General features: G+C 37.1%; 1 protein-coding gene across 1 annotated transcript; it reads left to right on the top strand.

Annotated features, from left to right (window-relative positions):
• Positions 1-14,505: 14,505 nt before the first annotated feature.
• LOC133756789 (olfactory receptor 2G3-like) lies at positions 14,506-21,530 on the top strand (the record flags this gene model as incomplete). Its single annotated transcript, XM_062187380.1, has 2 exons — positions 14,506-15,426; positions 21,522-21,530. Coding segments are annotated over exons 1-2 (930 nt in total), but the record flags the coding sequence as incomplete, so codon positions are not given.
• Between the last annotated feature and the right edge of the window lie 2,750 nt (positions 21,531-24,280).

The following is a 24,280-nucleotide window of genomic DNA, read 5'->3' as shown; positions in this document are numbered from 1 at the left end:
TCCTGAAAAAAAATGCCTTTACTCTTTCTGTGCATACACTGAAGTTTGAATTATTAGGGTGTTTTAAAAATTGTATTTAAGGAGATTCCAAGATGGTGGAATAGGAGGAACTTACTGCTGTAGTCTATGAGAAGATAGTTAAAAAAATGTGGAGAGAGTGCAATCTCTGGGAAGAGTTAGGGAAAAAACTGCAGTGGAAACTCCACGGAAGTTAGAGGGATAATGTGGATCTACATGAAGGGTGTGGACCTGCAGCACAAGGATGGACATAGCACAGGACCCCAGCAGCCCAGAACCTCAGCACCAGCTTTGGAGAGTGAGGTGCGACCAGACTACAGCAGCCTAAACCAATGATGATAAAGCTGAAGGGAGAGCCTGGCATGAGTCCGGCCTGGAGCCCTGTGGGGGACAGTGTATCTGGCAACCTAGAGGAATAAAAGGGACATGTTTCTCTCTTCCCAACTCCTTGACAATGTCATCCTGCAACTAGCTGAGAGAGGGTGGGTTCCATTTTGGACATATGTAACAACTGCACCAGCTTGTGTCCATGCATGCAGCAACCAGCTGAGAGGGGGCATCTGACTCTGGATAAGAGGAATGAAGTGGGAATGGACGCCTGCATAGGACTGTGAGGTGCCTCAGCCTCAAAGTGTGTCACATGTTTGGGGACTTAGGTTGGCTGGGTGAAGTTCCCATAAGCAGCTGCCTTGGAGGTGGGGGTGAGACTCTGCCAATCAAGCTGATCAAACATTCCCCCCGATAAAAAAAGAGGAGATCTATCATGCCCAACTTGGGTGTCAACTTGAATACTCCCCTCATCCTGGAGCAGTGGACAGAGCTCCCTGGACACCCGTGTACATCTCTGGATTCTCATTGAAAGAGCAGACACTCCACTAAGCCAGAGAGGCACAGTCCAAAGATAAAAGCCATCAGGAGAAAAAAAAACAAATATATTTACAAATGCCTAGAAATAAATGTAGAAATTCAAGAAACAAGTATAGGGAAGTAACATGATGCTCCCAAAGGAACACAACAACACTTCAATACTAAATATATGAAGAGAAAGAAATTGATGAAATGATGGAAATATAGTTCAAAAAATTAGTCATAGTATTACTCAGAAGTAGTCAGAAGCAAATCTATGAATTAAAGAGATCCATACATGACAGTGAATGAAAATTTTGCCATGAAATTGATATTTTTAAAGAGAAATAAAAATTAAATATTGAAATGAAGAATTCAATAGATTGAATGAAAAATGTAATGGAAAGCCTTAACAACAGACTTGGAAAGGCAAACAAAAGAATATCTATTAGTGGAAAAATCTCTGGAAATTTTAGTCAGACCAAAAAATTTTGAAAAATTAAAAACAGTGTTGAAGATTTATGAGATAGTATCAAACAATCCAACACATGGGTCTTAGGAGATACTGAAGGCATGGAAAGAGAGAATGACTTAGAAGGAGGTTTTAGTGAAATAATTACAGAATACTTCCCCAGTTTGAAGAAAGGGATGTCCAAATACAGGAAGCACATAGAATCCCTAACAGACATGATCAGAAAAATCTTCACCCTGACAGATTGCCATCAAATTTTTCACAAACACAAAGAAAAGATTCTAAAATGTGCATAAATTCTGCACATTGTTATTATGTAATATAATAATTATTATTGATTATTATGTAATCATTGTTTCTAAGATGCTATAATAACACAATTTATACAAATTGACCATGAAAAGATTATTGAAGGGATTGCCATTGCTTTCAACAAATGCCCCTTAGTTACTTCAAGGAACTAATATTTAGCTGAGCAATACCATAACATAATGCAGTAAAAGTGAGTTATCACTTGACTGAATTATTATGTACAAGATAATCTAGATATTTCTATTCCCCAACAGGAAGAGGTACATTAATTTTCTATGAACAACTCATAACAATTTTAGAAAATGGTACTGGAAGGCTCAGTACAGTGTGATAGTCCTTAGAAAGGGAGACACTAATAAAATAATGACCAAAAGTGATAAAAATGATTTTGGCATAGTACATTTTTGCACTTTAATTCACTGTCTTTCATAACTCTCTAATCTTAAGACATCAACAATGTCACATACCTTTAATCATAACATGTCAGAAGAAACAGTAGATGGTTATTACTTCTGATAAGCCACTCTCTTATTTTCTCTACGTACTCTCTTTATAACTGCCTCAAATTCAGAAGATGTAAAGATGCCCTATCCTCTTCTCTAACATTGTGCACTGAGGAGCCTTTGTTGCAATCAGGGACCATATCTGACCTGAGGAAGGTTTCTTTTATCCCATGAGAGAGCATCACATTCCTCCTAGCAATTCCCTCAGTGACACACCCACACACACACACACAGAGGCATAGAAGGCTGGTCTGATTAATGATGATTCTTTTGAGCCTTCTTGTTTCCTGTAAAACAATGGGTTATAAATACACTTCAATTCTCTGTGTTCTGCATCCTTATCCTGCCACTCTCCCTAAGGAATGTATATTTTTGTCTCACTGGAGAGTTTCAGGAAAGAGTTAAATTCTATTTCCCTAGAGTTGTAATGGACAGGTCTTTCCTGGTTTATGGACAACGGGAAGCAAAAGAAGTAAATGCAAAAGGCAGATGAATCAATAGTTAAATATAACCTGTAGTATTGGCAACTACTCTCACGGGTTATTTATGTAGTATGATATGAATTAAAATGAAATGGATTTTGCAAACAATTCTATGAAGACTTTAATCTATTAATATAAAATATTCATATTTGAATTATTGCCTGAATTAAGGATAATTGTGCTCAAAAATAGTTTTGAAAAACTAAGCAACTTTTATGCCATATTATGTTTAAATTAATATTTCCAGACTATTATAAAAATTCAAATTAATTATAAGGCTTTGTCACACATAACTTTGCCAAAGTCCCTACTTGTTCCTGTAGGAGGCCACTCGACAAACCACACGGAGACACGCAGCACTCAGTCAATTCATCACCACGTTTATTGCCTCGTCTTGTTCCAAGCCAAAGTATGGGGCCCGGCGATGAGGGACTGGAGGCAGTCTCCCTGGGGAAACCCTTCAGTCTCCAGCCACGAGCACCAAGAAACACAAGGATATATACCTCAGGCCCCATACAGATAACATTCATTGTGTGCAATCATGCATAGCAGAGGAATGAAACAAGTTTACAAGGTAGCAAAGATCAGGGTACAAGCTCTGCAGATAGAGCAAAGAACATCATAAACCTTCATCAGAAGTCACATCCTGCCTGCAGGAATGTGGGATGAAAAATCTTGTGCCTACAGAACAAAAGCACAGGAAACAGGATTAGATAAGGGACAGCCTCAGCCTGCTGCATCTCATGTCGGGCCAGGGCCACTAGCCCCGACAGTTTCTAGTAAAAGTAAGCACAATAAAATGGAAAGTCAAAAATTTATACTTGTTTAGTAAAAGAACCAGGTAAGGCACTGAATGCCTATTGTTATTTTAAAAAATGGCTGACATTGTTTGAGTGTCTCTCCCAAATTAATGTGTTAGAAACTTAATTCCTCAATGCTGCAATGATGGAAAAAGGGGCCCAGTAGGGAATGTTTTGATGATGGAGTTGGAACCCCCATGAACAGTGAGTTTTCATGTACAAGCGAGTTCTCACTCCCATGGGACTTGCTTAGTTATTACAGTAGTGGGTCGTTGTAAAGCAAGGCTGCTCTTATGTTTTGTCTCTACACAAACACTACTTATCCTTCCACCTTGCACCATGAATGGAAGCAGCATAAAATCCTTACCAGAAGCTGAGCAGATGTTGGTGCCATGCTCTTATACTTCCCAGCTTCCAGAATTGTGGAACCAGAAAGACCTTTATTCTTTACAAAAGACTCAGTCTCCAGGATTCTGTTAAATCAACAGAAAAGACACTGGATGTGGTACTGAGTATGTGCTCTGTAGGTAGTACACAGCAAAAGGGAAAAGGTAGAGAAGAAGAAATTTATTGGTATAGAAAATTCCCCTATCGCAGTTCCTTGAAATGAAATAAGCACAATGCATTTATGTAATTCCATGGTAAGCAACTATTGTCCAAATCTTACCATTAAATGAGGTCATTCAGGCAATGGGATTAGTGTGCTTATATAAGAGGAAGAGCACGATATCATCGGGATGGCAGGTAATCGTATTCTAGTTCTCATCCTCCAACAATAACACCGATTTTTGCAGCCACACACAGATAAGAATATTTTTTTGTTGTTGTTGTTGGGGAGAAGTATCAGAGTTTAGCTGAGGTTCCAGAAGACAGATGGAGCAAATGATCTAATAGTGGATGCATTGAAGGGAGAAAGAAAAAGAGTTTCATTTTATGGGCATCAACCCTTCCCCCAAGGTGTTACAGTTTGGTGACATCAGGTCTTCTTGACCTAGATTTCTTCAAACAGAGATAGCAAGAATGAAGTGGTTGTCCGGCTTTGCAGCTTTGTGAAATGACACCCAGGATACCTCTCCCGTTTTGTTTCACTTAGAACACCAAAGAGATAGGCATGGCCCAGTCTTCTGGGTCCAGTAGAAATGGGAAGAAAGGGAGGGAATGCATAGCAACTGGTGTGCAGTTTTCAGTAACTTGTCACAGATGTTGCTAACCAGCTTATGGACTTCATTGTCATGGAGGCTAGGTTCAAGTTCTTGTTTCTGATGCAAGAAGGAACTTGAGGCTTAGATGTCGGTAGAGGTGGGCAGAGAAGCAATATTTATCTGCACTCTCAATGAGTATGGGGATGCTCAAGAGAGCTGCACTAGAGAGAGTTTCAGGGCCATCACTTTATATAAACTGCAGGCATACAGGGTGGTGTCTGGAGTGTGCTTTTATTTGAGTTTGGGTGGAGCTTAAGTACCGCTTATTTCTTTGTCCTTTTTCAAAAAAAAATCTTGGAAATGTCATGGCATCAGGTAGATGATGGGTATGTGAGTGCCAGCCATGGTAATTTTATTATGACCTTAAAATTAACTAAATGATATCACGGGTTTATAGCCAGCCACCATGTTGGTTATTTTTAATGGCGTCAGGGAGTGGGAAACTGGAAGCTGTGATTTTTTCACTGCACAAAAAGGGAGTGGGTAGGACGAACAGGTAAGGCTGCAGGAAGGGGCTGATGACTTCAGTGCCTCCTTGATGTTTACCTTTCTGTCTATAACACTACCAACAGGCCAACTCATTAACCCTGCAGTATGATTTGTTTGAGGACTCCCCAAACCAGCTGGTGTGTTCTATTTGCACACTGTACCTCTTTGTAAACAGTGACTGGTCAGTTCCTGAGAAATTTTGCTGAATTTTAAAGGGCCATAATTATGTTTCAATAATGTTCTTTATTTTTGTTCACACTAAATTTGCTGGTGCCTTGATCTTGGACATACCAATCTTCAGAACTGTCACAAAAATTTCTGTTGTTTATGCCATCTGCTCTATGTTCTTTTATTACAATAGCCCAAGTGGAATAGCATAATAATGTTGCTGAAATATTCTACATTTTTCCAATTTTCTGATTTGTTTTTGAAAGTTACTAACTAATAAAGGAGTATGGAATCCCCCAAATGTAATTATGAATTTTATTCCTTATTTTCTTTGTCATTTTTTGTTTTGTTTATTCAGAAGTGCTGATATTAAGAACATACATGATTAAGATGATTACATCTGATTAATATTTACATATTTGAAAGGCAAGTTAGCGATAAGAAAGGGAGAGAGAAATCTTTCATCCAGTGGTTGGGTCTCCAAATGAACACAACAGCTGAGGCTGAGGGAGGCAAAAGCCAGGAGCAGGGATCTCAACTGGGTTTCTCACATAAGTGACACAGACTTGACCTGACATCTGATGTTTCATAGGTACATTGTCAGGGAACTGTATATGAAGCAGAGTAGCCAAAACAGGAACCAGCACTCCAATATAGGAGGTAGGCATATGAACAGCAGCTTATGTTGCTGTGCTACAACATGCACAACTATTTCCAAATTTTGTGTATATTAACCATTTTCAGTTTGTTTTTAGGTATCACATAATCAACTAAGTCAGTTTTATGCTCTTCTCAAACATAAATTTGAGAAGGATTTCCTGTGTCTAGTTAATACCCACATAGTTTATGATTACTCTCTATAGAATACACATACTCCATATGTTTATAACTAGTGACTTACAAATTATGTCTTTGTAATATATATATATACACATATATCACTCACAAGCACAAATATTTACTTGATGTAATAATTTTGCATTTGTCTGGAGTACATTTAGACACTTTACTACATACATAAATTGTTATGATTAGAGCAGGGTAGTGTTATGTCAATCACCTCAGACATTTATCATTTCTTTTTGCTAGGGACATTGAAAATCCTTATTGCTAGATATTTTGAGATACTTAATGAATTGATCTCAACCATAGTTATCCTGTGTGCTACAGAACATTAGAAGTTATTCCTCATATCTTACTGCAATCCTGTAAGTATTAACCATCTTCTTTATCCTCACTGCCCCATACTCTTCCCAGATTCTGGCTGATAAACACTAGTTCATTTTCTGTTTCTAAAAGATAACATTTTAGCTTTCATATATAAGTAAGAACATGTGATATTTTATTTTTCTATGCCTGACTTAGTGCACTTAACATAATGTCCCAAAATTCCACCCATGTTCTTGCAAATTGTAGAATTTCATTCTTTCCTATTGCTGAAAATATTCTATTGTGGACATATGCCACATTTCCTTTATCTAGTCATCAATTTATAGACACTTAAATTGGTTCCATATCTTGGCTATTTTGTAAATAGTACTATTTTTAATAGCAAAGTGCCTGTCTTATTATTTGTTTAATGAGAGAGAGAAAGAGAGAGAATGATTTCCCATCTGCTGATTCTCTCTTACAAATGCCTACAACATTTTTTCATGTGTCTGTTGGCCATTTGGATTTCATCTTCTGAAAAATATCTATTGAGGTTCTTCACCCATCTCTTTTTTTAAATTTTTTTTGACAGTCAGAGTGGATAGTGTGAGAGAGAGACAGAGAGAAAGGTCTTCCTTTGCCGTTGGTTCACCCTCCAATGGCCGCTGCGGCCAGCGCGTTGCGGCCGGCGCACTGCACTGATCCGAAGGCAGGAGACAGGTGCTTCTCCTGGTCTCCCATAGGGTGCAGGGCCCAAGCACTTGGGCCATCCTCCACTGCACTCCCGGGCCATAGCAGAGAGCTGGCCTGGAAGAGGGGCAACCGGGACAGAATCCGGCGACCCTACTGGGACTAGAACTTGGTGTGCTGGTGCCACAAGGCAGAGGATTAGCCTGTTGAGCCATGGCGCTGGCTTCCCCCATCTCTTAAGTGGTTTTTTGTTTTGTTGTTGTGGAGTTTCTTGATCTCTTTGTAGATTCTGGTAAGTAATCCTTTATCAGTTGCATAATTTGCAGATATTTCCCCCATTCTGTCTGTTGATTTTTCACTTTCATGACTGTTTCTTTTGCAGTACAGGAACTTCTCAATTTGATGCAATCCCAATTGTTAATATTGGCTTTGATTGCCTGTGCCTCTGGGGTCTTTTCCAGGAATTCTTTGCCTGTGCCAATGTCTTACAGGTTTTCCCCAATGTTTTCCATTAATTTGATGCTGTCAGATCATAGATTTAGATCTTTAATCCATGTTGAATGGATTTTTGTGTAAGGTTTAAGCTAGGAGTCTTGCATCATACTTCTGCATGTGGAAACCCAGTTTTTCTAGCACCATTTGTTGAATAGACAGTCCTTGCTCCAGGAATTGGTTTTAGCTCTTTAATCAAATATAAGTTGGTTGTAGATGTTTGGATTGATTTCTGGTGTTTCTATTTTGTTCCATTGGTCTATCCATCTGTTTTTGTACCATTACCATGCTGTTTTGATTATAACTGCCCTGTAGTGTGTTTGAAATCTGGTATTATGATGGCTCCTGCTATGTTTTTGTTGTACAAGATTGCTTTAGCTATTCGAGCTCTCCTGTACCTCCATATGAATTTCAGCATCATTTTTTCCAGATCTGAGAAGAATGTCTTTGGTATTTTCATTGGTATTGCATTGAATATATAAATTTCTTTTAGGAATATGGACATTTTGACAATATTCCAATCCATGAGCATGGAAGATTTTTTTCATTTTTTGGTATCCTCTTCTATTTATTTGTTTAAGATTTTGTAATTCTCATCGTAGAGATCTTTGATATCCTTGGTTAAGGTTATTCCAAGGTATTTGATTTCCCAGATGGAAAACAGACACATGAAAATATGTTCAAGATAACTTGCCATCATGGAAAAGCAAATGAAAGCCACAATGAGGTTTCACCTCACTCTGGTTAGAATGGCGTACATACAGAAATCAACTAACAACAGTTTCTGGAGAGGATGTGAAGAAAAAACATGCTAATCCATTGCTGGTGGGAATGTAAACTGGTAAAGCCACTGTGGAAGACAGTTTGGAGATTCTTCATAAACTTGAAAATAGCCCTACCACATGACACATCCATCCCACTCCTCAAAATCTACCCAAGGGAGATTAAATTGGGAAATAAAAGAGCTATCTGCACCTCAATGTTTATTGTAGCTCAATTCACAATAGTTAAGGCATGGAATCACCCTAAATGCCCATCAACAGAAGACTAGATAAAGAAATTATGGGATATATACTCTATAGAATACTATACAGTGGTAAAAAATGAAATCCAGTCATTTGCAACAGAATGCAGGAATCTGGAAAACATCATGCTGAGTGAAATAAGCCAGTCTCAAAAAGGAACAAATGTCATTTGTTCTCCCTTATCTGTGACAACTAACTGAGCACCTAAAAGGAAACCTATAGAAGTGAAACTGACAATGTGAGAAACAATGACTTGATAAGCTCTTGTCTTGACTTGCAAGGAACAGCTTACTATTTTATTTTTTTCAGTATTATTTTTATACTTAATACCCTTGGCTGATCTCTTTAATTAACACACACTTATTCTTTAGATGTTTAAATTTAACAAAAAAAATTGATCCCTGTTAAAAATAAAAGTGAATAGAGGGAGATGTATAGTTCAGCACTCACTCACTCAGACTTACCCTAATGGTAGATTTAGAACCGTGCCATGGGTCTCCAAATTCCAAAAAGTTGGCAGGTACCAATGCCATCTAACTAATTAAAGTGATCAGTTTGAGTTCATAATTGATCATAAAGATAGGATTAAGTGTCAAAGGAATCACATAAATAAGACCAGTGTCTGCTAATAATAATTAATAGAATTAAAAAGGAGAGAACAACCCAACATGGGAAGCGGAATACACAGAAGACTCATAGAATGGTGAATGCCCTACACAGCACTCTGGCCTCAGAATAATCCCTTAAGACATTTGAATCTGGCTAAAAAGCCCATGAGAGTTTCTCAGGCATAGAAAGCCAAGCCACTTTGGCAAAAAAATGACCTAAATGAAGATCTCTGTGAGTGAGATCCCAGCGGAAATAACGGGCCATCAAAGAAGGAGGTACCTTTCTCTGAAGGGAGGAGAGAACTTCCACTTTGACTATGGCCTTATCTAAATAAGATCTGAGTTGGTGAACTCAAGAGGATAGCCTTGGTAGCTCATGACAAGAGCCTCATGTGATTACTGACATCATAAATAAGAGTGTCAATTGTTAAATCAACAATGAGAGTTACTGTGCACCTACTCCCCATGTAGGATCTCTGTCCTTCATGTGTTGTACTATGCAAATTAACGGTAAAAGTAATATTCAAACAGTATTTTATACTTTGTGTCTGTGGGTGCAATCTGTTGAAATCTTTACTTAATATATAATGAGTTGATCTTCTATATATAAAGAGAATTAACATGAATCTTAATGAAGAAAGGAATGGGAGAGGGAGTAAGTGATGTGATGATTTGTGGGTGGGAGGGAGGTTATGGGGGGAAAACTGCTATAATTCAAAAGTTATACTTTTGAATTTTTATACCTATTAAATAAAAGCTTTCTGAAAAAAATGCCTACAACAGCCAGAATTGTGCCAGGCTGAAGTTAGGAAGTTAGGAACCTAATTCTCAATCTTTGTCTCCCAAAGAGTGGTGAGGAACCAACCACTTGAGCCATCACCTGCTGCTTCCCAGTGTGAAAATTGGCAGAAAACTAAAATTGGCAGCAGAACTCAGACTCAAACTTAAATATTCCAATGTGAGATGCAGGTGTCCCACGTAGTGTCTTAACTGCTATACGAAATGCCAAACACTATTCAATTTCCAACCATGTCTGTTCTTAGGCATGTTTCTATGACATGATCTCACAAATCTTACCCTACTATCTTGTTTACAAATATTTTTAACAAATGTTAGTCAATAAACTATTTTGTGTCCAAATGATTTGAATATGTTCTGGAATAAATCTAACTTAAGGATTCATAGTCTTTATTATACTGATGTACTTTGTGAATTTCTCAGAAATGTATGTTCTAAGTCTTTCACTTATGCATTCAGGGAACATTTTGAAAAGTTGGGAAACCCTGGTCAGATTACCAAATATTCTGAGGCAGTCTCTGAAGCAGATTCATATGTAAAAACCTTATTGGCATATTTTTATTTGTGATAAACATCTTCAATTTATGAGGTCTTGATAATTATTATAAAGCATTATTGCACAGCATTTTAAGTTAAAAGTAATAGTGGCAATTCCATATAAATCATGCCTCTTCACATATACCTTGTTAAGGTTGGGAACTTTATTTTCACTGTATTAAGTGTTTATTTTAGTATGTGATTTGAGAGCCTGACAATGTTTTAGATGAAAGTTCTAAGTGTTCAGTGATCCTTCCCATACAATTTCCTTGGGAGTCCATTACTCTTGGTCACTTTTGTGCTTGGTACTAATTGCCCTGTGAGGAATATAGGGTTCCCAAAGCTCCATTCTGGACCTATTATCACTTGCTGCTACATTGGTGAATTTCCATGATTTCAAGCTCTAGAATTAGTACTTTGTTCCAAATCTGTCTTAGAATCAGAGATTAATTTTCAGAAACTTGTGATGTGGGGAAGCACCATCTTCTTGACTCACAAAATTCATTATAAGAGCAAAAGAATAGAATTTTCAGAGGTGAGGAAATGGTGAGAACTATACCTTTTCTCTTTCCTATCTACCCTAGTACACATACTTTCTGTACAGAAAACAATTATTATTTTCTTCAGTTGCTTGTGTCAGCCTTCCTCATTCCAGCCAATAAGTCACTGAGCCTCCATGTCTACTTGTACTAAATGTTTTTCTTTCTGAATGAAGTAGGGAATTTATTCTTATTATTTTAGAAGAGAGTTTTATTTGATAAAAAAGAAGAGAGTTTTATTTGAGGTAGGGAATATTTTTACAGCTGCTTTTACTTTGAATAATGTACTTTCAGGAAAAGAGAAATGCAGAAATAAAGAAGAAGAAAAAAGGGTAGTTTGAACTACCCTTTGGGGGAATTTCATTGTCATTCTTAATTTATAAAATTTGTATACAATTTCATGAATATAAAACTTAAAAACATAAAATTCTTACACAAATCCTAAAATTGTAAAATTTGTTAAGATACTGAAGATATGAATTCTTTCTGATAAGTCATAGTTTTTACTGCACACATTACTAAGCCAGATTAATTATGTTTGTATATGTACAGGGGACTTCAAAATAGTTATGTAACATGGAATTAGAATATATTTATTTTACTCTGAATTTTGGAAAGGAATTGTTCTCTCATAATACGAATTTTCATGAAAGTTTTGAAGACCGTGTGCGTATATGGTATATGCTATTGCTCCCATAACTCTCCTAATTATTCCATTTATTCAAAAATGCTGTAGATAATCCACTTGTATTGTTTAAAATGTAAGATGCAGTAAATTATGATGCTTATGAGTTCAAAAGATTGAATGGAACTGGGCTGATTAACATATAGGGACGTGATGACTATATTTGAAGAAAAACTAGGAGATACATAATTGTTACCTTAAGAAAAATTCCTAACATTTCCAGGAAGGATACTTTGCAACACTATATGCTTAAAAACGAGCTGATATAATTGCTAAATACATTGACATTGCTTGATCAAGTAATTGGAGGGGCACACAGTGAGGGAATAATGCATGTTCTTTCAAACAGAAATGCGTACTTTAAATAATATTATAATATGTATATCAAACAGTTATATGTTTAATATATCTTGTAAACAACTTTTGCTAATTAAGAGGGCTATTTAAGGAGCAAAGCAGTTTAATAGAACGAGCAAGGCACTAGTTTATTCAAAATATGCTTATTTGTTGCCTACTTTGTTAAAAACTAGGCTTGCAGTAGTGAATATGAGAGACATTGAGGAGAAATACTGTAGCTTGTGAAGAGATTCCTTTACGTCTAGGATACAGGCATGCCCAGTGGAACAGGCCCTCATGCAAATTGACAACTCTTTTTCATTTAAATTTATTTATTTATTTGCAAGGTAGAGTTACAGAGAGGCAGAGAGAGAGAGAGAGAGAGAGAGAGAGAGAGTCTTCCATCCACTGGTTCATCCCCCACATGACTGCAATGGCTGGAGCTGTGCCAATCTGAAGCCAGGAACCAGGATCTTCTTCCAGGTCTCCCACGTATGTGCAGGGGCCAAAAGACTTGGGCCATGTTCCACTGATTTCCCAGGCTATAGCAGAGACCTGGATTAGAAGTGAAGCAGCCGGAACTCAAACTGGTGCCCATATGAGATGCAGGCATGCAGGCAGTGGCTTTACCTGTTTTGCCACAGTGATAGCCCTGACACACTCTTAAAACAAGGTAATTGAGGATTTCAGAAGAGAATTATTGTGTACATGGTAATGGAGTTCTTGTAAAATGTCGATCCAAAGATGAATGTCACTGAGTGAGTAGACTTTGATAAAGGTGGAGGAAATTGTACATAGAAAGAATGAGATAGGATTGCTAGAGACTTGTTATTCTGCTACTTTATAATATTAAATGTTATACAGTTTATACCCCAAATACAAACCCATCAAAAATGAATTATTCAAAAACTCTAATAACTTTAATTAGTATATGAATGAGAAATTCTAAACATGTTTTTAATAAGGCAGAAAAAATTATCTTCAACTAGCAAGAATTATTCTTTCTGTAGATTTTGTAAACACACTCTAACTAGATGCCAACTGATTAATGGGTACTAAGATATAGATAGATAGGAGTAAGAAGCTCTAGTGTTTATGGCACAGTAAGGTGGTGACAAATAATGTAAATGTACCATATATTTTTCTATTAGAAATTAGAAGATAGGATCGTGGATTCTTTCACTATAAAGAAATGTTAAATACTTGAATTGAAATATATATTTACCTTGATTGGATATTATACAATGTATATATGTATCAAGCCATCACCATAGTACCTACCTAACAAATATGTACAAATTTTTCAAAATTTTTAAAATAAAGTTTTTAAAAAAAATACATAAAAGGAAAATTAAGGCAAAGCTGTAACTTTAAATTAAAATATAAATAGATGCCCAATTTTTACATTAGAAGAAAAATGCTGAGGAGCTGACATTGTTTTGTAGTGGTTAAAGCCACTCCCTATGACACCAATGTCAGCATATCATTGGGCACCAGTTCCTTTCCTGGCTGCTCCACTTCTGATCCAGCTGAGAAAGGTAGTGGAACATAGCCCAAGTGCTTGGGCCCCAGCCACCCACATAGGAGACAGGGAAGTAGCTCCTGGCTCTGGCTTCAGCTTGGTTTCAGCTCTTGGCTGTTGAGGCCATCTGTGGAGAGAACCAGCATATGGAAGAGCTCTCTGTGTGTCTCTCCTTCGCCATAACTCTGACTTTTAAATAAATAAATAAATCTTAAAAGAAAAAGAAAAAATGTTTAAAGGAAACTATTTAATATATAGATAGAATCAAATAAGTAATTAAATTCTGATGATTTGGTATATCATATTTCATCCTCAGCTTGTTTTTGAAAACTGTGTACGTCATGGTAGGGTATTGAAATAAACATGTAAAACTTTTCTCAAAAATATATCTGATCTTTATTTGCTAGTTTATTACTGACAACAGATAAAATAGCTATAAATTTGTTTCTTGATTTGACAATACCTCCTTAAAGATGCTGCTGATGAAGAAGAGGGTGTAGGTCCAGAAAAAAAGAATTTGGAAACAATGAGAAATTATTATTGATAACTTCTTGTATTGTTTGTTTGATGTAACTATATAATTTAACAGTTCTTTTTAAGCTTTACATACTTTTACTTTCCTTATGGAAACTTACAAGAACTCTCATGTCTCTCTCCCCTTTCCTCCACCCCTGCTTCCAACACCTCTTCCCCTCCACCTTGTCATATTCAACACACACCCATTCTCCATCTTGAGCATCAGTTTCTCTTCAGTGTATTTCTGATTCCAGTCACATCACACTAACACTCCTATATATATATATTTTTCTCCATTCCTCTCATGAGTAGGGTGATGAAGACAATTAATCAGAGCTTGGGAGATGATTTCATACTGGTTGGCTTCTCTGATCAGCCACGGCTTGAGAAGATCCTCTTTGTTGTTGTGCTGATCTCTTATCTGCTGACACTGATAATTATCCTGGTCTCCTGTTTGGATTCTGTGCTCCACACCCCCATGTATTACTTTCTCACCAATCTTTCCTTTGTTGACCTCTGCTTTACCACCAGTATTGTTCCTCAGCTTTTGTGGAACCTCCAGGGCCCAGCCAAGACAATTAGTCCTATAGGCTGTGCCATTCAACTCTATGTGTCCCTGGCACTGGGATCCACTGAATGTGTTCTCCTTGCAGTAATGGCATTTGACCGCTATGCTGCTGTTTGCCGACCACTACATTATGTCACAGTCATGCACCCACGACTTTGCCAGTGTCTTGCAGGAATGGCGTGGTTGAGTGGCATAGGCAACACTCTGATTCAAGGCACCATCACCCTTCAGCTACCTCGTTGTGGGAACCATATGATCTATCACTTTATCTGTGAAGTACCTGCCATGATCAATTTGGCCTGTGTAGATGTTCATGACAATGAGGTCCAGCTCTTCATGGCTTCCTTGATACTGCTCCTCCTCCCCCTGGGGCTCATCTTGGTCTCCTATGGGCACATCGTTCAAGCAATGATGAGGATTAGATCAGCTCAAGCCTGGCGTAAAGCACTTGGAACATGTGGGTCTCACTTGTTGGTAGTTTCTCTTTTCTATGGGACTATCACAGCTGTCTATATCCAGCCCAACAGCTCCTATGCACACAATAAAGGAAAATTCATAACCCTTTTGTACACTGTAGTTACACCCACTCTCAACCCTCTCATTTACACTTTGAGAAACAAAGATGTGAAGGAAGCTTTGAAGAGGCTGGTGAAAAAAAATAAGAGTACAGTAGACTGATACATTCTCATGGGGTAAAGGTTCAGACTGGCCAAAGGTGGAGGTGCTATTGAAAGCATAACAGAAGACATTGCTCACAGACAGCCTGACATCAGTGCTGCAAAACTAAACTCACAAGACATCTGGAGAATCCATAAGCAACTAAAATTGTTTTCTTTCATGTCTGTAAGGAATCCTATCTAGACTGACATCTTTGTTATCTGCAAGCCAATCAGTATGCCCAATAAAATGCAAACAAGGCTTGCTGTTCTCATAATCTTTGCAGTTAATTTTTTCTCTTTCTGTAACTTCTATAAATCATGGTTCTGCCTCATTTGATCAAATAAATCTGTTGATTGATCTTTTCGTGTATAAAAATAAACAATGGGCTTCTAATCATCCAGGTGTCTTTGAGTTATTCTTGAACAGTTTATTCTTGCCTGCCCAGGAAGATATTGCCCATCTGGAGTCTATTGGACTAACAGAGACATGTAGCCTGGGGCACATCATCTGTCCTGGATTTCTTGATGATACCCACTTGATTCCTCCCTTGGTTCTCTGGTAAGTCACCTGATGGAGCCTTTTTGGGTTTTACATTCTACATTTGACTGCTGACAAAATTACCTTTTTACTGAGATTTTGATTGTCCACAGACAATTGTATCTACTCTGGAGGTGGATTTTAAATTTTGTTTTGTACATTTAGATTATTAAGTGATTTCTGCCAGGTGACAGATTATAGGAATCCAGAGCCTGCCAGGTGAAAAATGAAAAGGAAATTGACTCTAATTCACTTGGTAAGTATATGTATCTGTGTGTGTTTGCACATATTTACTTGTTTGAAGTTTCTAATATTTCTAGTAATTATATTTCTCATTACAGAAGATGCAAGGTTGAGAGATTTTAGTGTTTTGCTTTTCTGATTTTGATAAAATATTCTGTGTGCCTTTTGTATTTGTCCCAGTATGAGATCCCTAGCTCTAAAGATCAACACAGTCTTCCTCCTTTCCACAGGAGGATCTAATGGCATTTAGTTATCTATTTCACTTAATGCATAAGGATGTTTTTGTTTCTATTATAAATAATATTCAGTTGCATTACTTCTCCAATTTGTTCTAGAGTAGAAAATTTCTAATTTTAATAAATCAGCAAAAATCAATATTCATGTAGAGGGAGTTAATTAATTAAGATATAACTTCCCTTAAAATGCAAAAGAACTCTGATTTACAAAGACTAAATGCTTATATGAAACTGAAATAAAAGAATTAGATGTCCAATAGAATAAACCTTTATGCTTCAAGTGATGTGTTGGTTCTTGAAGATTTTACTTATTGCTCAAAGTGAAAATGACTTAGAAAGAAATATTCTGGATTTAATGGCTTTGGTCATGTGTGTCATAATAAACACAACAAAATATTATTTTAAAGTTTTTTATTTTCTAGTTGACACATAACAAGTATGTATATATATTGGGCACAATGTGATACTTCAATACATTTCTGCAATGTATAATAATCATATCAGAGTAATTAACATTTCTGTCTCCCTATCATTTCTTTGTGTTTGGAATATTCAAATTCTTCTCTTCTAGTTCATCCTAAAATATATAATAGTTTTTTATAAGCTATAGTCACACTACTAAGGTATTGAATTTGAGAACTTAATTCCTAACTGTATTTTGATACTTTTTGTCCAACTGCTTTCTTCCTGCCATTCCTCTAAGGCTCTGGTAATCAGTATCCCCTTCTCTTTGAGACCAATTTCTTTAGCATCCACATGTAAGTGAGAACATATGGTACTTGTCTTCTGTGTCTGGCTTATTTCACTTAACATAGTCTCCTTCAATCACACCCAATTTAAATCACATTATTTTTAAAACATGTTGAAATTTTTACTTATGATATAAAATTGTATAGAAACATTTATGTATTATTACTTAAAGTGATTCTTTAGAAATAGTCTACTGTTGAATATTTTTTATGTCAAAACTGTGCTATATCAACCTTTTTATAAAAATATTAGCATTATGTTCAAGTTTATATAATCTTGGGCTTATTTCTGTATAAAAAGCCTACAAAATTTGAATTTATAAATATCACCTACTGTTTTTATTCAGTTTAATGCAATACCACTTTATTTAACATTATATAATTATACTTTCAAGTAACTTAAATTATTATAGGTAATTTAAAAAATCATTTGGTGTTTTCAATTTTATCATAGGTAATTTAAAAAACAAATTAGTATATCAGCTTAATTGATAATTTGAAGACCTTCACTTAGCTTTAAAGACTTGAATTAATGTTGATACATTTTTGCATACCTGAGCAAACTCAAAATAGAGAATTCAGGGGCCAGGGTTGTGGCATAGCAGATTAAGCTGCAGGCTGTGATGCCATAATCCTATATGAGCACAGTTTCCGGTCCCAGCTGCTACACTTCTGATCCATATCCTTGCTAATGCACTTGGGAAAGCAACAGAGAATGGCCCAAGCACTTGAGCCCCTGCCACCCTTGTGGGAAATTCAGATGAAGCTCCTGACTCCTGGTTTCAGCCTGACACAACCAGGGCTGCTGCAGCCATTGGAAGATTGAACTAGCAGATGGAAGATCTCTCTCTCTCTTCCTCCCTCTCTATGTGTATCTCCCTCTCACTGTAATCTGCCTTTAAAATAAAAGAAAGAAAGGAGAAAGGAAGAAAAAAAGAAAGAAAAATAAAGAGAAAAAGAAAAAAGACAAAACACTTGCAGTTAATAGTTTTCTTTTATATGTATACTTGATAGAATTGCCACTGGTTAACAGAATTAACAAATGTTTTTGGATGATGTTAATGTGCAAGGTTTCTTTTCTTTTTATTTGCATACTTTGAAAGAGATACAATGCATACTCGGGAACAGAAAACAAGGAGCTTCTTTTTGGTCTGTTAGCTTCTGTTGATTTTCCTTTCAACTGTAATAGTGCAAAAATGAGTTCTTGATGAAAGGCTTTCATTTATGTATATCACTGGCCTGGGTGGGAAACATCTAGACAATGGGCAATATAAACCTGTGAAATGACTTGCACTGGCCCTGCTAAAGCAACTGCAGGTGGGACTTGAATCAGTAAATCTACAGTAGGTTAATTTTAAGGTGACAATTTTGTATGGCACTGCCCTAATCAAGGGGAAGATAGTTTAAAGAAAAAAAAAACATGGAGAGAGTCCAATTTCAGGGAAGAGTTAGGCAGAAAACAGCACAGGAAACTCCACCCAAACTAGAGGGACACTGTGGACCTACGTGGAGAGTGTGGATAAGCACAACTCAGGACCTCAGCAGCTGAGAACCTCAGCACTAGCTTTGGTGAGTGAGGTGAGACCAGATTGCAGCAGCCCAAGACACTGGCAATAAAGCTGCATGAAGAGCCTGACATGAGTACAGCTTGGATCCCTGTGGGGGACAGTGTACCTGCCAACCTAGAGGGAAAAAAAGGAGGCACGTTTCTCTCTCCCCAACCACCCAGCACCTATATCCTGTAACTTGCTGAGAGAGCAGATGCAATTTTGGATATACATAATACCTGTACCAGCTTGTGTCCATGAGCCCAGCAACCAGCCAAGAGGAGACACCTGACTCTAGCTGGGAGAATTGACAGGGGCCTAGGAGCTTGTGGGGATCTTGTATGCTGGGACTGTGAAAAAGCACTGGCTGTGTGTGGAGGCACATAGTATGGCTGGGTCTTTGGGTGGTTACTGTGAATGGCTTCACATTTACAGGGCTCCCTGATTCCCTAGTCAGGGTCTTGCTGTCTGAGATGTGCTCACACTAAACACTGTATGGATCCTTTCTGTGGTTGTTGTGGCAGCGCAAATGAATATTATACCCACTGAGGCTGGTGACCAGTCATTGGTTTCCTTGGTAGCGAGGAGGTGAGCATGAGACTACACGAACAGAGCAGATTAATCCTCCCCTCTGACAAAATAAAAACAAAAGAAAAGATTTACCATGCCCAATTTGGGTGTCACCTTGGACATGCCCCTCACCCTAGAGCAGTGAACAGAGCTCCTTGACCACATCCAGTATTCACTGAGAGAGAAGACACTCCACTAATCCACAAATATAAAAGCCATCACATGAAAAAAATCCACCAAGTATCTCCACAAATGCCCAAAAATAAACACAGCAACTCAAGAAACAAGAACAAGGAAGACAACATGATGCCTCCAAAAGAACACAACAACACTTCAGTACTAGATTGTAAAAATGAAGAGATTGAAGAAATGCCAGAAACAGAATCCAAAAAATTGATCATAGGATTGATCAGAGGCAAATCCATGAATTAAAGAAATCCATACATGACATGGAAGGAAATTTTTCTTATGAAATTGAGATATTTAAGATATTAAAATGAAATATTGGAAATGAAGAATTCAATAGAACAAATAAAAATGTGGTGGAAAGCCTTAACAACAGACTCAGTGAGACTGAAGAAAGAATATCTGAGTTAGAAGAGAAATCTTTGGTAATTTTATAATCAGAGCAAAAAAAAAAAGAAGAAGAAATTTAGAAAAATAAAACCAGTGCTGGAGATTTATGAGATATTATCAAAAGACCCAACATATGGGTCATAGGGTTCCTGAAGGCATGGAAATGGAGAATGGATTAGAAGGCCTTTTTAGTGAAATAATTACAGAAAACTTCCCTAATTTGGAGAAAGGGACAACTAAGGAGAGGGAGTGCAAAGAACTCTTAACAGACATGACCAGAAAAGATCTTCACCACATCACATTGTAGTCAAACTCTCCATAGTAAAACATAAAGAAAAGATTCTCATGGGCTCTGAGAGTATTGTAGGCATGGAAAGCCAAGAAACCCTGGGAAAAAAGAAGACCTAAATGAAAGATCTCTGTGAGTGAGATCCCAGTGGAAAGAATGGGGCCATCAAAGAAGGAGGTACCTTTCTCTGAAGGGAGGAGAGAACTTCCACTTTGACTATGACCCTATCGGAATAAGACCAAAGTCGGCGAACCCTAAAGGCTTCCATAGCCTCAGCAACTCATGACTAGAGCCTAGGGAGATTCCTGACGCCATAAACAAGAGTGTCAAATTTTTAAGTCAACAACAGGAGTCACTGTGTACTTACATCTCATGTGGGATCTGTCCTTAATGTGTTGTCTAATGTGAAGTGATGCTATAACTAGTACTAAAGCAGTATTTTACACTTTGTGTTTCTGTGTGGGTGCAAACGGATGAAATCCTTACTTAGTATATACTGAATTGATCTTCTGTATATAAAGATAATTGAAAATGAAAAAAAAACTGATGTTAAATTGGAAATGGCATAGAAAATTAATTTTAAAAAATATTATGTAGGATCTCTGTCTTTAATGTGCTGTACACTGTTATTTAATGCTATAACTAGTACTCCAACAGTATTTTTTTCACTTGGTGTTGCTATGTGGGGGAAAACTGTTGAAATATTTGCTTAATATATATTGAACTGATCTTCTGTGTATAAAGAGAATTGAAAATGAATCTTGATGTGAATGGAAGGGGAGAGTGAGCGGGAAAGGGGAGGGTTGCGGGTGGGAGGGAAGTTAGCGGGGGGAGCCATTGTAATCCATAAGCTGTACTTTGGAAATTTATATTAATTAAATAAAAGTTAAAAAAAAGAAAAGATTCTAAAATGTGCATGAGAGAAATACCAGATTACTTTCAAAGGATCTCCAATTAGACTCACAGCTGACTTCTCATCAGAAATCCTACAGGCTAGGAAAGAATGGTGAGACAAATCTTAAGAGAAAAAAACTGTCAATGCAGCATACTGTACCCTGCAAAGGTCTCATTTATGAAAAGGCAAAATATTGTTCATATCCTCCCTCTCTTTTTCCACTCTTAGATTTAACAGGGATCACTTTTCAGTTAAAATTTAAACACCTAAGAATAATTGTGTATTAATTACTGAGTTCAACCAATAGTACTAGAACAACAAAAACAACAACAAATACTAAAAAGGATAAAGTATTACATTGTACATCTAAAGTCAGGACAGGAGCTGCTCAGTTCATTGTTGCTTATAGTGTCCATTTCACTTAACAGGTTTCCCCTTTGGAGCTCAGTTGTTGCCGATCAGGGAAAACAAATGATATTTGTCTCTTTGGGACTGGCTTAATTCACTCAGCATGATGTTTTCCAGATTGCTCCATCTTGTTGCAAATGACTGGGTTTCGTTGTTTCTTACTGCTGTATAGTATTCTATGGAGTACATGTCCCATAATTTCTTTATCCAGTCTACTGTTGATGGGCATTTGGGTTGGTTCCAGGTCTTAGCTATTGTGAATTGAGCTGCAATAAACATTAATGTGCAGATGGCCATCGCACTAGTCCAAGTGATCAATTTCAGCTCACAATTGATAGCTCTGATAGGTCTAAGAGTCAAAGAGATCACACAAACAAGACAAGTATCTGCTAATACTAACTGATAGAATCAAAAAGGGAGAGAAAGATCCAACATGGGAAGTGGGATACACAGCAGACTCATAGACTGGCAGATGTCCTAAACAACACTCTGGCCTCAGAATCAGCCCTCAAGGCATTCAGATCTGGCTGAAGAGCCCATGAGAGTATAGCAGGCATGGAAAGCCAAGATATCATGGAAAAAAAAAAGACCTAAATGAATGATCTCTGTGAGTGAGATCCCAGTGGAAAGAACAGGGCCATCAAAGAAGGAGGTACCCTTCTCCGAAGGGAGGAGAGAACTTCCACTTTGACTATGACCCTATCGGAATAAGATCAAAGTCAGCGAACTCTAAAGGCTTCCATAGCCCTGGCAACTCATGACTAGAGCCTAGGGAGATTACTGACGCCATGAACAGGAGTGTCAAATTGTTAAATCAGCAACAGGAGTCACTGTGTACTTACACCCCATGTGGGATCTGTCCCTAATGTGTCATCTAAAGCCAAGTGATGCTATAACTAGTACTGAAACAGTATTTTTATACTTTGTGTTTCTGTGTGGGCACAAACTGATGAGGTCTTACTAATTATATACTGAAGTGATCTTCTGTATATAAAGAGAATTGGAAATGAAAAAAAAAACAACCTGGTGTTAAAATGGAAATGGCATAGAAAATTAATTAATTTGAAAAAAAATTATGTAGGATCTCTGTCTTTAATGTGCTGTACATTGCTATTTAATGCTATAATTAGTAATCCAATGGTAGTTTTTTCACTTTATGTTGCTATATGGGCAAAATGTTGAAATCTTTACCTAATATATACTAAACTGATCTTCTGTATACAAAGAGAATTGAAAATGAATCTTTACATGAATGGAAGGGGAAAGGGAGCGGGAAAGGGGAGGGTTGCGGGCGGGAGGGAAGTTATGGGAGGGGGGAAGCCATTGTAACCCATAAGCTATACTTTGGAAATTTATATTCATTAAATAGAAGTTAAAAAAAATAAAAATAAAAAAAAAGAAAGAAAAGGCAAAATAAAGACCTTCCATAACAAACAGAAATTGAAAGAATTATTCTCCACGCATCCAGCCTTAAAAAGATGCTTAAGGATGTGCTACACAAAGAAACATGGATCACTATAAAAGAAGGTGAAAGCAGAAGCTCTCCTAGTAAAAGTACAAAAGAAATCCAAATTAAACAATACAAACATTTATGGCAGAACAGCATGGATATAGAACTTTAATTCTGGATTTTTCTACTGTAGTTCCTTAGATTTCAGAATATCCTTTTCTTGGGAATCTAGCCACATATTAAGGCAATCTGTTTTTAAATCTTCTTAAAAACAAGGCATTGATTATATTGAATCATCTTTCTTCTCTTATTACATGTGATTTGTGTGATTACAGTGTTAAGCATTTTCGGGAGGAAGATTTATCACTTATTTTAAATAAATTTTCCTTGTCTTTGAAGCTCAGTCCATAATTATTTCATTGCTACAAAGGAAAATACTTGTGTTTTCATTACTTGAATATCTGAAAACTGAAATTGATAAGATATGTAATGAATTGAATTTTTATTTCTGGATAAAATTAGAAATGAAATAAAGATTTCCACTACTTGAAATAAGCCAGTCCCAAAGGGAAAAATGTCACCCTGATCGGTGACAACTAACCAAGCACCAAAGAGAAAACCTATTGAAGTGAAATGGACACTATGAGAAACAGTGACTTGATCGGCTCTTGTCCTGACTGTTGATGTACAACTTAATACTTTATCCCTTTTAGTATATTTTTTGTTCTACTTAATAATTAATACACAATTATTCTTAGGTGTTTAAATTTAACTGAAAAGTGATCCCTGTTAAATATAAGAGTAGAAGTAAGTGAGGGAGGAGATGTACAATTTGGGACATGCTCAATCGGACTTGCCCCAAATGGTAGAGTTAGAAACGTGCCTGGGAATTCCAATTAAATCCCATCAAGTTGGCATGTACCAATGCCATCTCACTAGTCCAAGTGATCTATCATACTGATAGGTCTAAGAGTCAAAGGGATCACATAAACAAGACTAGTGTCTGCTAATACTAACTGATAGAATAAAAAAAGGGAGAGAATGATCCAACATGCGAAATGGGATACACAGCAGACTCATAGACTGGCAGATGTCCTAAACAGCACTCTGGCCTCAGAATCAGCCTTAAGGCATTCAGATCTGGCTGAAGAGCCCATGAGAGCATTTTAGGCATGAAAAGCCAAGACACTCTTGAAAACACACACACACACACACACAACAAACCTAAATGAAAGATCTCTATGAGTGAGATCCCAGTGGAAAGAACGGGCCACCAAAGAAGGAGGTACCTTTCTCTGAAGGGAGGAGAGAACTTCCACTTTGACTATGACCTTGTCTAAATAAGATCAGAGTCGGCGAAATC

Source organism: Lepus europaeus, chromosome 3 (assembly GCF_033115175.1).
Source record: "Lepus europaeus isolate LE1 chromosome 3, mLepTim1.pri, whole genome shotgun sequence".
In the NCBI taxonomy this organism is placed as follows: Eukaryota; Metazoa; Chordata; class Mammalia; order Lagomorpha; family Leporidae; genus Lepus; species Lepus europaeus.
Note: the sequence above shows the minus strand (reverse complement) of the source record. Positions and strands in the feature narration are given on the sequence as shown.